Genomic DNA, 12286 nt, shown 5'->3' with positions numbered 1-12286 from the left:
GCACCGTCCCGGGGAGAGGAAAGTGCAGGCCCGTCTGCAGGACGGTGACCCCTCTGTCGGCAGCACGGATGCACAAGGACAGGGCTGGATGGGCCCAGTGAGGCTGGACGCTGGAGGGCCTTACAAGCTACACCAAGGCGGTGACACTTTTTCATCTAAGGCAACAAGGACCCAGTGACGTTGCTACGGTCGATAACAGCTAGGAACAGATGAACTGGCTTAGAGGAGGAGATCACCAGCTAGACGTGCTGAGAACGTGAAACCCCAAATCCTGGCAAGCACCCTCTTGATTAGACCAGGGACCCCCTTTCGTTCAACTTAAAAAGTCCTCCTGCCAAACCCAATCGTGCCACAGTTACCCAGCCTTCAGCTCCGCACCTGACCGTGGTGGCGCCACCAGGCGGGAGTCAAACGGGCCGCAGGAATTATCTCCAGGCATGGGGCACTTGTCAGCATCTACAAAATGCAAAAGAAGAGAAGGAAAATACACTGTCATGGGCGTTTGAGAAAGAACTGAATGAGAAAACAGTAAAGTACCAGCCACACACGAGCATTCACTCCAATCTTCCTGGCATCCCCTCTGCAGGACACGGGGACACAGAGTGAGCACACCCAGTCTCCTCTCTGGAAGGACCCTCCTGTCCAACAAGTGAACAGGCAGCTTCCCTTCCAGGTGGTCAGGGTAAGGGAGGGAAGCACAGGGGCTGCGGGCCCTGGGGAGGGAGAGGGAGAGGGAGAGGGAGGCAGGGAGGCAGGCAGGCAGAGGGATGAACAGATGCAAAGGCACAGGGGACTGAGCCACAGGACGCCTTCGGGGAGGATCAAGCAAGGGGTAGGCGGAGCCCAGGGCGCAAGGGAGGGCCCTGGTGGCAGCACGGTCAGAACAAAGAGGGCGGTGGGGCCCCCTCGAGGGCGTTAGGCAGGGCAAGGTCAGGCTGAGGGCCGTGTTCTGGACTGGAGCAGTGAGTCTGGAGGCTGCGGGAGCCACCCAAGCAACAGAGAAGAGGCCCCAGAGTAGAGATTGGGAAGCGATGCGCTGGAAACAGCATAAGGGGGCAAAGTCAGTTAGATGGCGAGGTGGCCTGCCACTCTGTGAAATCTCGAGAGCACTTGTACACCTCAACCCTCAGTGGCACCGTGGGCAGGATGGCACCGTCATTCAGACCTGGTGGAGGAGGGACGACCGAGGGGCAGGGACAGCAGGTGATCCAGCCAGAGCTACCCAGAGTGTGGAGGCACAGTGAGGACCGTGCCTAGTGTCCAGGCCTTCGGACGCCCCACCAGCCCCTTCCCACCCAGCCGCCTCCAAGGGCGCACTTCATTTCCAGGGCCAAGGAGCTGGCCCCTCAGAGGGATTGCTCTCTGCCCAAAACAGCCATCTTCAGAGCAGAACTTTTGAACAAGCGCGCTTAAATACAATCCTGGAAAGTCTTTTGCAAAGGAAGAAAGGCCCAGCCGAAGGAAGAATTCCAATGCCCACTCGAGGACACAGGAGCACTTGCGGCACTGGGACAGCACGGTGGATTCTCAACACATTCTCCCGGGTCCTCTCGCGAGGCACACCTAGGCTGACCCCGGACCGGTTTCAGAAGCAGCAAATGCTGTTCAATGGCCGCCTCCCTTCAGCTGCCCCAACTGTCCCTCCTGGGCAGCCCTGGTCCTGGATCATTCTCCCTGCCCCAAAGTCCCCAGAGCAACCCCCTATCTCCTCAGTCCAATCTCCGCTAAGCCCGAAGTAGGGCCAGGAGGAGCCTACGTTTAAAACACAGACACCCACTACTGATATACATCCCACGCAAAAGGAGGCAACGTGGCTCCTTTCCAAGTCTTTTGAGATTCCACTAGTAGGATTTTATCCTAAGAATGCTGTTTAACAGCAAAAAGCATATTAACATCGACGTTTATTAAAGCTCCAAATCAGAGACCACTTTAATAATCACCGCGGTAATGGTTTCGTGACTGGCGATAATCTGAAAACAGTAATTAGGAAGCCCGTGTGAAAGACTGGGAACCATTCATGATGCAACACTGGGCAAAAACAAAGAAAGGCCGTAGAATGGCACAAAACCCAGCGTGAACAATATAAATTCACACTGGCATGTGATTATCAAATGAAGAGCAATAACGCAAAGCAAAATATTATCATTCTGTAGAATCATGAAGGATTTTTCTTCACTTTTTTTTTTTTTTTCATATCGTCACATCATTTTCTGGTTAAAACTTTAAATTCTTTATCAAGGAGAAATCAATAAATCGATCACGGTAAGTTCTAAAGCACACTGGGTGCTCTTTAAGAGACTTTAATTTCTTTTTTTTAATTAAGGGCAATAAACAGAATTCCCAATCCCAGCAAAGACCAAGTCCAAACTTTTATACAGTATTTTTGTATAAACTATATTGACATTCCTTGTCCCACTGGATGTGCACACCCACGCTGCGGGTATTCGGGTGATGACCCCGGACACCTGAGGCTCCGTCGGGTCAGGCGGTGCTCCAGGGACAGCACTGGACTCGGGAGCTAAAAGATGATTTCCAGCTGCAGCTCTGCCCCTATCTGCCATGTCACTTTGGGTGAGCCCAGTACCCTCTCTGGGTCTCAGGCTCTCCATCCATAGAGCAAAGAGGATGGCCTGGCCAACTGCCTTAAGTCTGACCACTTTCTGGCTTGTTCCTGGCTCTGTGCTGGGCAAGGGACAAAGGAATGATGGGGACCCGCTCCTGTCCTTTTTCTGCTACCCTACACAGATTCTGCAGGGCTAGACAATAAACCCCCAAGCAAATGGCAAAACAGAATCAGTTTTCAAACCTACCGGGATGCTTTCAGATCCTGAAAGACACTGAGAGCCAGTGTAACAAGTTTAGATTCTTCTTAAAAGGCAGTAAGAGGGACCAAAAAGGATTTTCAGTGGAGCGATATGGGCAGGGCTAAATGGATGGGGGAGGGGGGACAAGACAGGAGGCGAAGAGAGCGCTGGCAGCCCAAACTCCACTTCCCTGAGAACCGAGGGCCCTGGACGGAGATCGGACCACCCTGCCAAAGGTGACGACTGCTCAGTGGCCAGGCCCCTGGCTCCTGGGGTCCAGCATGCCTGCAGTCAGCGGAGGGACACCTCCACGGGGCAAGGGCACCATTCAGAAGCTCACGTGTCCCAGTGACATGCACAGGGCCGCAATCTCAAGAGGTTAGGAGGTGCGGGGGCAGTACCGTGCTTGTCCAGCTGCAGGGGCCACTCGGGGACACACGGGGTCTGGAGAGCCCCGGTGAGGGCTCCTTCCTGAGCCTTCTTCCCCTCCTTCGCCAGCTGCCCCTCCAGCTTGCTCTGCAGCATGCTGTTGGTCTCGATGCTCCTTTCCAGCTGTCCCCGCAGAGCCTGGATCTCTGTTAGGAGACCGTGCAGGTCACTGAAAGGGTCCTGTCCCCTCCAGCCTTCTCCTGATGGCTCTGGAAACAAGCGCAAAGGGAAAACCTTGAACGTCTTCTGCCTCCAAAAGGTCAGCCATCAAAGGAGCGCAACAGGGTCTTAAACCCGCCATCGCCACCGCCCTCCCCTTCCTAAGAACTAGGTACAATTTAAAATAACAACTTGACCTAAAAACAAAAATATTGGCAGACTTAATTGCCGCTATTCCACAGCCTAAATAAGAGCTGGAAATTAATTTTCGCTTCTGGCCATAAAAGCCTCGCAAATTGCACACCAAACCCCGAAATTATGTCTAGTAGTAATAAAATCTATTTGGGCTGGAATTATAGAATGAAAGGGGCTGATTTTAAGAGCCACAGTATATTAAAAAGGCACAACAGCAAGAATAAGAAAAGTGACTTGAGGAGAAAATGAAAGCTGTGAGGTGACCCTTTTCTAGCTAAACTTTCAATAGGGAGAAACCATCTGGAAAATTAGTTAAAAAACAAAACAAAACAAAACAAAAACCCTAGCACACCTCAAAAAAGATTCTGAAACATTAGACCTGACAGTCAAGTCCCTCTGATCTGGTGTCTAGAGGACCGGGGCGAAGCACCATCCTGCAGCAATGCCCTGCGATGTGGTAGGTGCTCCATAATCATGTGCTGAATGAATGGACGAAAGAAACACGCACTAGCAGGAAATGTGTAATCAGATTATTCCTTGAGTGTCTACTGTGTCCCAGGCACTGTGATAGTGTGCTGTTCAGAAATGAGCTCGTTTAATTCTCAAGACTCCACAGAACAGACATTAGGACACATGTTTGATGGAGGCACAACCAGGCCCAGAGGGGCGAGGCGACCTGTGGAAGGTCCCACGGCCCGGGAGCGAGGCAGAGAGAACCCAGGCCTCGGCTGGCCTGACCCCCCCAGCCCGCGTCCTTCCGCGTTTCTTGCTGCTGCAGAAGAAGAGTGGGCCCGAGGGGCTCGCTGCGAAGCGTGCCCCTCCGCCCGGGAGGCAAGCCTGGGTGTGACGGCGGCATTCCCGAACGAGCGGCCAGCCCTCAGCCCCGACGCAGCAGCCCCAGGACGGGAAGCGCCTCGGGCAGCGCGCCCAGTACCTCTCGGCCTCCTGTGCTCCTCGTCCAGCTTCGCGTACACCTTCAGCTCCACCCGCAGGGACTGCAGGAGCCTGTTGTTCTGGGAGAGCAGCTGCTGCCTCGACTTCGCCTCCTCCTGCACCCTGGAGAGGCCCCCCCGCCACAGGGAGGGGACGTTAATTCTGACGCACGGGGACTTGCTCTGACTCCACAGCCGGCAGAGTGTGGACGAGACTGACAAGCGTGGGTGACAATTCCAGTCACGGTCACTCCTTCCTGAGCGGCCCCCTGGGCCCGGCCCGGACGTGCGTGATCGACACCCAAAGCGTACGTGCTCTCAGTCCCCAGTGCACAGATAGCATATGAGGAAGTGAAGCTTAAAGGTTACGTCTCACCCAGGGGTGCAGAGCTCGGGAGGACCCGGGACTGCACGATGGCAAGAGAGCGATCTTGCTGGGGGACAACTGGAAACATGGGACAAGACAGAGACGAGGGGAAACTGCAAAGGGGACGGGCAGTACGAGCCCTTTCATATCTAAGTCGGACAAACGTCCCTCCTCTGCGCAGACTCCCTCCGTGGCTTCCCAGTCACTCAGAGTGAAACCCCAGTCCTCCCCACGGCTGCGAGGGCCTACGGGACTCGGCACCCAGCCTCTCCGGTCCCCCTTCACTCCAGGCGCACTGGCCTCCCTGCTCCGCCCCGCACAGGCCAAGGACACCCTGCCCCAGGGCCCCCACCCCTCCGCTGCCTTCAGGTCGCCATTTTAATTCAGAGAGGCCTACCCTGACGTCCCCCAGAGAAAAACAGCCATCTGCCCCCCCCAGGCCCTACCCTCCTCCCTCAGACGATTCTGCTCCTTGTGCTTTGTTCCCACCTGACGTCGTGTGCCTGAGTGTTTGCTGGCCTTCCCCGGCACTTGGGCAGGGGTCAGCACGCCCCAGGGTGACCCTGACCGCTACCTGCTCAGTTCGTTGCGGGTGCTGCACACTTCCCGGAGCAGCTGCTGGGAGTGCCTGTCCCGCTCGCAGACCTCCTTCTGCAGCCTCTCATTCTCCTCCTTCAAGCAGGCGTACTCTCGCTGAAGGAGCTCGAGGTTCGCAGCCTTCCTGGAGAGGGACTCGCGTAATTTCTCATTCTCCTTCTGTTTATCTGCAAACACAAAAAAAGCACCACTGAGAAGAGACACCATTTGTTTTTTCCAACCCTATTACGCAAATACGGCCCTTCAGCTCAAGCACTCCAGGAATACAAAACAGAATGAGATTTAATCTGGCATTTATGATTTTGGCATTCCAATTATCTTATGCATTTTGGGCAGATAAATCTGTCAACATCAAGGCTGCAGATTAAACGTCACTGGGATGAAATGGGCCTGTTTAATTTTCTATACAATAATGGGCCGTGCAAACCTAGTTGCGTTGCCGTCGCGGAGCAAACCGTGGGTATAAATTATAGACACAGGCAAGAAACAGTCCCAAACTCTGGCAACGGATGTGAGAAAAGTCCGTAAGCCCTCCGGTAAAGCCAGCAGGGCTGTGCAAAAGGCAACCTGGGGCCCCATCTGCTCCTCAGCCCAGGAGAGCACCTCTCCTGATGGAGAAAACACGCCCAGGACCCAGAGACGGGGCAGTTAAGAGCACGCCCCGGGGGCACAGTGGCATGTTCAAGTGCACTCTTCTGCCTACTCGGAATCTAGGGACAGAGAGATTAAGACTTCCTTCCCCAAGGTCACAAAGCCAAAGAGGGGCCGAGCTTTTCAGGTCCCACTCTTCGCCCCGGCATGCTGATTTCTGAGCAAGTGCTCCCCTCCTCCTTCACACTCCAGCCACAGTGAGCTTCCTACAAGTCCCGAGTGGTGGATACTCTCCCTGCCACTAATCCCCAGGCCTCTGTCTGCTCTCTTTCTTCTACTTAAAAGGCCCTGGCTCTTCTAAATCTTAGGCACCTTGGCTAATCCCTGCTGAGCCTTCTGGACTGAGCTCTTGAAGCCGAGCCTCTCCTGGGTGTTGTGCTCCCTGAGCCTGCCGTTGTCAAGCCTGATCCTCATGCTGGCCTGCCACGGGCTGCCCGGCTGCCTCTCCCATCAGACCACAAGTCCCTCGAGGGAGGGGACCAGGTCTCATTCATCTCTGTATCGGTCTACACAGGCCCTAACATGTCTGCTGAGTGAATGAATGATCTGCAGAAGCCTGGATTCTGTCTCTTAAGACAACAGCCACATCAGTATCCTCTAGGGAAAGTAGAGACGCTGACCCACGTCCCAGCTCTGCCCATTTCTAGACAAGGGACCACCGGCCGGTCAACTCCCCAGGCCTCAGTTTCTTACCTATAAAACAGGACTGATCATTCCTCCTTCCAGAAACATCTTAAGTATTGAGAGATACTGTAGGTGAAAGCTCTTTGGGGACTAAGCTCCGAAAAGAAAGAATTAAGAGAAAGGATCTTCCTAAGAAATACTAGGGGCCCCTGGGTGGCTCAGTCGGTTAAGCGTCCGACTTCAGCTCAGGTCACGATCTCGCGGTCCGTGAGTTCGAGCCCCGCGTCAGGCTCTGGGCTGATGGCTCAGAGCCTGGAGCCTGCTTCCGGTTCTGTGTCTCCCTCTCTCTCTGCCCCTCCCCCGTTCATGCTTTGTCTCTCTCTGTCTCAAAAATAAATAAACGTTAAAGAAAAATTAAAAAAAAAAAAGAAATACTAGAAAACCTCCCTGATAGTAGGGAGCCTCCGGATGAGATTCTGGCAGAGTAATGCATTTCTAGCTTTTCTCTCTTCCACCGTAAACTGAGGCAAACGAGAGGTGGCTGTATACTTATTAGAGATACTGTGCTAAGGGCTTCACAGAGATAACCGTCACAACTGCCCCCTGAGGTACTCTTATTTTACAGCTAAGAATACTGAGGTTCAGAGAGGTTAAGGGACCTGCGCAAAGTCACAGAGCCACAGAATTTGAACCTAGGTCGGTCAGACTCCAATGCATTCTTCCCACGCCACAGAGGGCTGTGGGGTTCCAGCCGGCAGATGGCTCCGTTAGTTCCTACCTCTGGATCCCTTGGCGAGCATTGTATTGAGAGCCTGGTTCTGCTTCCTCAGGAAACAGATCTCTGATGTCAGAGAATTATGCAGCTCTGATCCATAAGCCAAACCGTTCGTAGAACCTACAAAAACACACATGAAAAGTGATTTATGGATAGTTGCCAGGTCAGTATGCACGGAACTTTCTAGAAAACAGTTTTAAACGAGGAGGAAACACAATATGCAATGGAAATGACTTCAGTGAAGCAGATGAGGTATCACAAGAGTCCAAAGGGAAATAAGAGTGAGCTTATTAAAGAGGAGGCAAAAGGTACCCCCTCCCGTTCTCACCTGCCCTCAGGGTGAACGAAGGTGAGTGGGTGACAGTCTTAACCTCCACGGATGTCTCTCCTGGGGTCCACACCTTCAGTAGACCCCTCCGCTGAGGCAAGCTCCCGGGCCCCAGAGCCAAAGCTGAAGCCTTCCCCTTTCCTCCCTCACCTCCCAAACCTGCCCTCTTCTGCTTGTTTCTGCTCCTATAGATGTTATCACCACCACCCCTAATCTGAGCTGCAAACCTGAAGTCATCCTAACCACCACTCTCTGGCATTGCCCAAGCCGGCAATCACGACTGCTGGCTCTTCCTCACCAGCGCCTCGGATGTCGGCCCACTCTTTTCCGTCCCTGTAGTTCAAGCTTCATCACTGCGCCCTGACCTTGCCCCCCTGCTACTCTGCCAGTGGGGGGCAGGCAGTCCACTCAGGTTATCCCCTGCTCAGAAACACCTGACGGCCCTCCGCTGCAAAGACAGACAGACAAACCAAACACGAGGCCCAAACTTCAGACCTCCATTATTTCACTCCAATCTCACGCACAGCCCGCTCCCTCTCTACCCTGGACTCTAGTGGCCTCGGATGCCGCCAAACCGAGCTACTTCTGTGCCCCCACATACCGTGCGGTCACACATCTCCCAGACCCTGTACAGTGAGGTCGTGAGGTCTTTATTCTCTGGGCCTCGAATGCCCAGCTCCTTCTTCACCTGTCAAAATCACAGTTGTCTTTCAACTCTCAGCTCAAGCTCACAGCCTCTGAGTATTTAATACAACAAAGATCAGGGTCCACAGCCAGACCGACCGGGGTTGAGGTCACTTACAAACTCTGACCAGTTTCCTCGTCTGTAAATATCTGCCCAGGCTGTGGACTCTCTCCGAAAATCCCACTCCTTCCTCTGGCCGGACAGCTGCTCTGACCCTCCCTCCACGTCAGCTTTCTGCACCGCACCCTGTGTAATGTCCAGAGCGTGGGGACGTGCTACCTACCCTCTGCAGAGCACAGGGCTTTCCGCATGAGGCAGGCAGGGGCCTCCCTCCCCCCACCTTCCTTACTACACCACACGGCCAACATGCCAGAGCCTGCTTTCCCAGACCCCGGTGCAGCAAGAACACAGCCAGGTGCCACTTCCGGTCAACGAGACCCGACGAGAAGCCTGCTGGAGGCTTCTGGGAAAGCTTTCTCACCCGGATGAAAAGAGCAGAGCAGGGGGAAGCCCCACCATCTTCGTCCCCGTGCTTTGGACACTGTCCTGAGAGGATGTGGTATTATAGTGACTGCGGCCATCACAGATACTAACTCCAAGCCCTGCTATCATTTCACGGAGTCATTAAACCTGCCTTGGAACTGCCTGCATCCGCATTTCTTGTTACGGAAGACAACAGAAACCCCCATTGTTTACACCAGTTTTTCCTCATATTCTGCTCTCCGCAGCTGAAAGCATCCTGGTCCACAAAGGATTCCCTGTAACGTTCAAACTCCCCGTAAGGAAGCTATGACATCAGGCTTCCCAGAAGCCAATGTTCCACAGTCTTTCTGCACGACAGCACTCCCTTTCCTCGGGTTAATGACTCACAAATCATAACGTCCCATCATTTTTTCATTCACATATGTCTCTCCCCTATGAACTCTGCCGTCTTCGCAGAGACATGTGGGGTTGAATCATGGCTCTGGCTTCTTAATGGCTGTATGACCTCAGGTACGTCACACAACTTCCCCAAGTCTCCACGAGCCCAATAAAAATGATCAATGTTGTTATTATTACTGCTATTACCGTTTGTATTAATATCATAACTGATGATAGGCTAGAGCCCAAAACGGGACCAAACAGCCATCTGGATGAACAGGAAACATTCTGCAGAAGAAGTCTGCTCTGACCACAGCTAGCGTGGTCGCTTCTCAAAGGGAGACCCAGGCCAGAGAAGGGCTCCTGACAGAGCCCGAGCCAGCGGGGTCCAGTGCTGAGGTAAGAGGCCAGTCTTTCCTCTGAAGGCGTCACTACCAGCTCCCCGTAACTGGTGACAAGCTACCACGTGAGATGACAGTTTTAACAATATTCCACCTCCAATCACAAGGAGCCAGGCCTTTCTCAAAGCCGCTCCCAAGATGAACGACTCACAGCAGGGGGGAGGCGGAGCCACTTTTCTTTCTTTGTCTTTTCAGAGATTGTGAAGACAAGGTGAGAACAGCGCCTCTTTCCACCAGCCACCAGCGTAAATACTTTATGAATGCCTTTTTTGTAAACCTTCCCATCAGAGTGAATTACTCTCCAGAGCAACTGCCAGCTCCGTTGTAGCTGGTGGCCATGTGAGCCCCCAAATAATTCTATAATTGGATTTGCCAGGAAAAATGTAAAACAGAATGAATCTAATTCAGGCATTACCAAGAGTGAATGTGAAGGGTCCAGGCATGTATTTCTTCCCAGGGTTTGCTAGGACTAATAACTCAGGTTAATCAATTTCTCTGGGGGTGAGAGACAGGGAGGGAGCAGGATGGGGGGTGGTGTGGAGAGTGGGGGAGGGAGGGAGAGGGAGGCGTGGGTGGGTCCACTCTGTTTATCTCGCACACCGCAGCACATACAGTACTCTGGAAAGATCCTTCCAGGCTGATGGCTACGACAGACCAGGGGTCCAAGGACTCAAGTGCTTCTATGGAGTTCATCTTTCTAGAACTCCGTGATTTAATCTCTAAAATCGTTTGCATCCCCCCTTGTTGCCGAGCTTTGCAATGTCCAACTAATAACGTTGTACAAAATAAAATAGTGAAATAACATGATAATGGCAAAGAAAACAACCACGTCTTGAGTGAGGCACAGAGCAACGCCCTATTCAGAGCACTGCCTTTATCGAAATCTCACGATGACTCTGTTTTGTACAATAACGAAAGCCGGGAGAGGTGGGGTGGCTTGCCCAAAAGCCCCCGAGCTGATACACGGAAGAGGCCGGGGTCCACACTCAGCTCAGTCCATCTCCCAAGCAAACTCGGGCTCTTTCCCAGGGCACAAAGCTGCTCCCAAGGCACATTCTTCAGGTACGAAAACAATCTCTTTGGAGCAACAAGGAAAGATGTCCAAAAATATTCTGTTCAAGGAAAACAGGGACAGGCATAAAGTATTCTACCTTTTGGGCGAGGGAAAGAGTAAGAAGATATATTTGCATTTGCACTGAAAAACCACTGTAAGGTTGTGGAAGACACCTACCAGAGGTGGGAGGAGAGGAGCCAGGAGACGATGGATGGGCACAGAACGGAGGTACTAAGTTCTGTACCATGTGAATGTCTTCCCTACGGGAAAACCCATTTTTAAGTTCCGCATGGAAGAATATTCCATTCAGATCTAACTGTGTTTACGCAGGAATAATGGCGACCTGGGAACGGGCGTGTGAGACTCTCACCAAACTGCCTACACGCTAATACTTTTTAAAATCCATTACTGACAAAAAGACGAAACGCCGCTCTGTTTTATTTTAAAACCCCCTATCTGTTTCTCTACAGCCACCGACGTCACATGAGGAGCCAAGCACAATCCAGGGTGCAGGGGCCGGCGGACTCGTTCAGTGCCTGGGAAGTCACTCCATGCCAGGGACCGTGCGGGCACCCTGCTGAAGTTAGCTCACTCAATCCTCATCGTACCAGGATAAAACGGGGACTATCGTCCCCACGTCATGAACACAGTACTGTAAGTAACACGTTACAGTATTTCCGCAACGTTAAGTGAGGTCACCGTGGAGGTGAGCGGCGAGGTCAGGATTTGAGCGGAAATCTCTCTGGCCACCGGGGTGAGTTCTCCCCAACACGGGGAAAGCTTATCCAGGCAAACGTAACCGGAGTCCCTTCCCGGATGAAGCACAGGCAGGCTGGCGACAAGGTCCTCCCTTACCTTGATCAAATTCACACCCTTGCCTTTCCAGTTGTCCCCGAAGTTTCTCGTTTGTTTTGATTGATTCTTCTAAACGTCTCCTCAAGCTTCGAATTTCTTGTATATGTTCCATTACTAAGTCTACAGGAAGGAGAGTATTTTTAATTTAAAGTCTGAAGCCCCCAACAAATGGAATAATTTACAGATTATGCCATGATCTTGAAATTCTAAATCGTGCGGGATGTGTTGAGTCAGTCAGTAACTGGCGATTTTTTCCCAGGCATGGTGACCACAGCCCACAGACACAGCTCTGTAATGATTCTCTGCAGCCCTCCACAAGGAGGGGGCTTTACAGCACATGGAAAAATTATATTCCATACAATTTTAATGCTAGCTGTAATGTAGCCCTTTATTCTTCTAAATATCAAATATTAATTTAAAATCTTCCTTATGGTGAAACTAACAGATCACTTTCAAGTCTGCCTGAATTGCCTGAGAGTTGATTAAACTACCTTCATAATGAATCCAGATATTTTTGAGACTAATTCTCTGGAAGGAATATATTTATCCATTTGCCACTTACTAATTTA

General features: G+C 52.2%; 1 protein-coding gene across 4 annotated transcripts in view; it reads right to left on the bottom strand.

Moving 5' to 3' along the window:
- The window catches only part of CDK5RAP2 (CDK5 regulatory subunit associated protein 2), a 173538-nt gene that overhangs the window by 17296 nt on the left and 143956 nt on the right, over positions 1-12286 (bottom strand). For all 4 annotated transcript variants that reach the window (XM_027034963.2, XM_053204708.1, XM_053204709.1 and 1 more), the window contains 6 exons: positions 11718-11837; positions 7537-7653; positions 5461-5650; positions 4522-4643; positions 3206-3442; positions 379-456 (listed from right to left, as the gene is read on the bottom strand). In XM_027034963.2, coding sequence (XP_026890764.1) covers positions 379-456; positions 3206-3442; positions 4522-4643; positions 5461-5650; positions 7537-7653; positions 11718-11837 — 864 coding nt within the window. The remainder of the gene's footprint in view (positions 1-378; positions 457-3205; positions 3443-4521; positions 4644-5460; positions 5651-7536; positions 7654-11717; positions 11838-12286) is intronic.

This window comes from Acinonyx jubatus, chromosome D4 (genome assembly GCF_027475565.1).
Source record: "Acinonyx jubatus isolate Ajub_Pintada_27869175 chromosome D4, VMU_Ajub_asm_v1.0, whole genome shotgun sequence".
Taxonomy (NCBI): Eukaryota; Metazoa; Chordata; class Mammalia; order Carnivora; family Felidae; genus Acinonyx; species Acinonyx jubatus.
The sequence above is the reverse complement of the archived record's forward strand: the minus strand, read 5'-3'. Positions and strand labels throughout refer to the sequence as shown.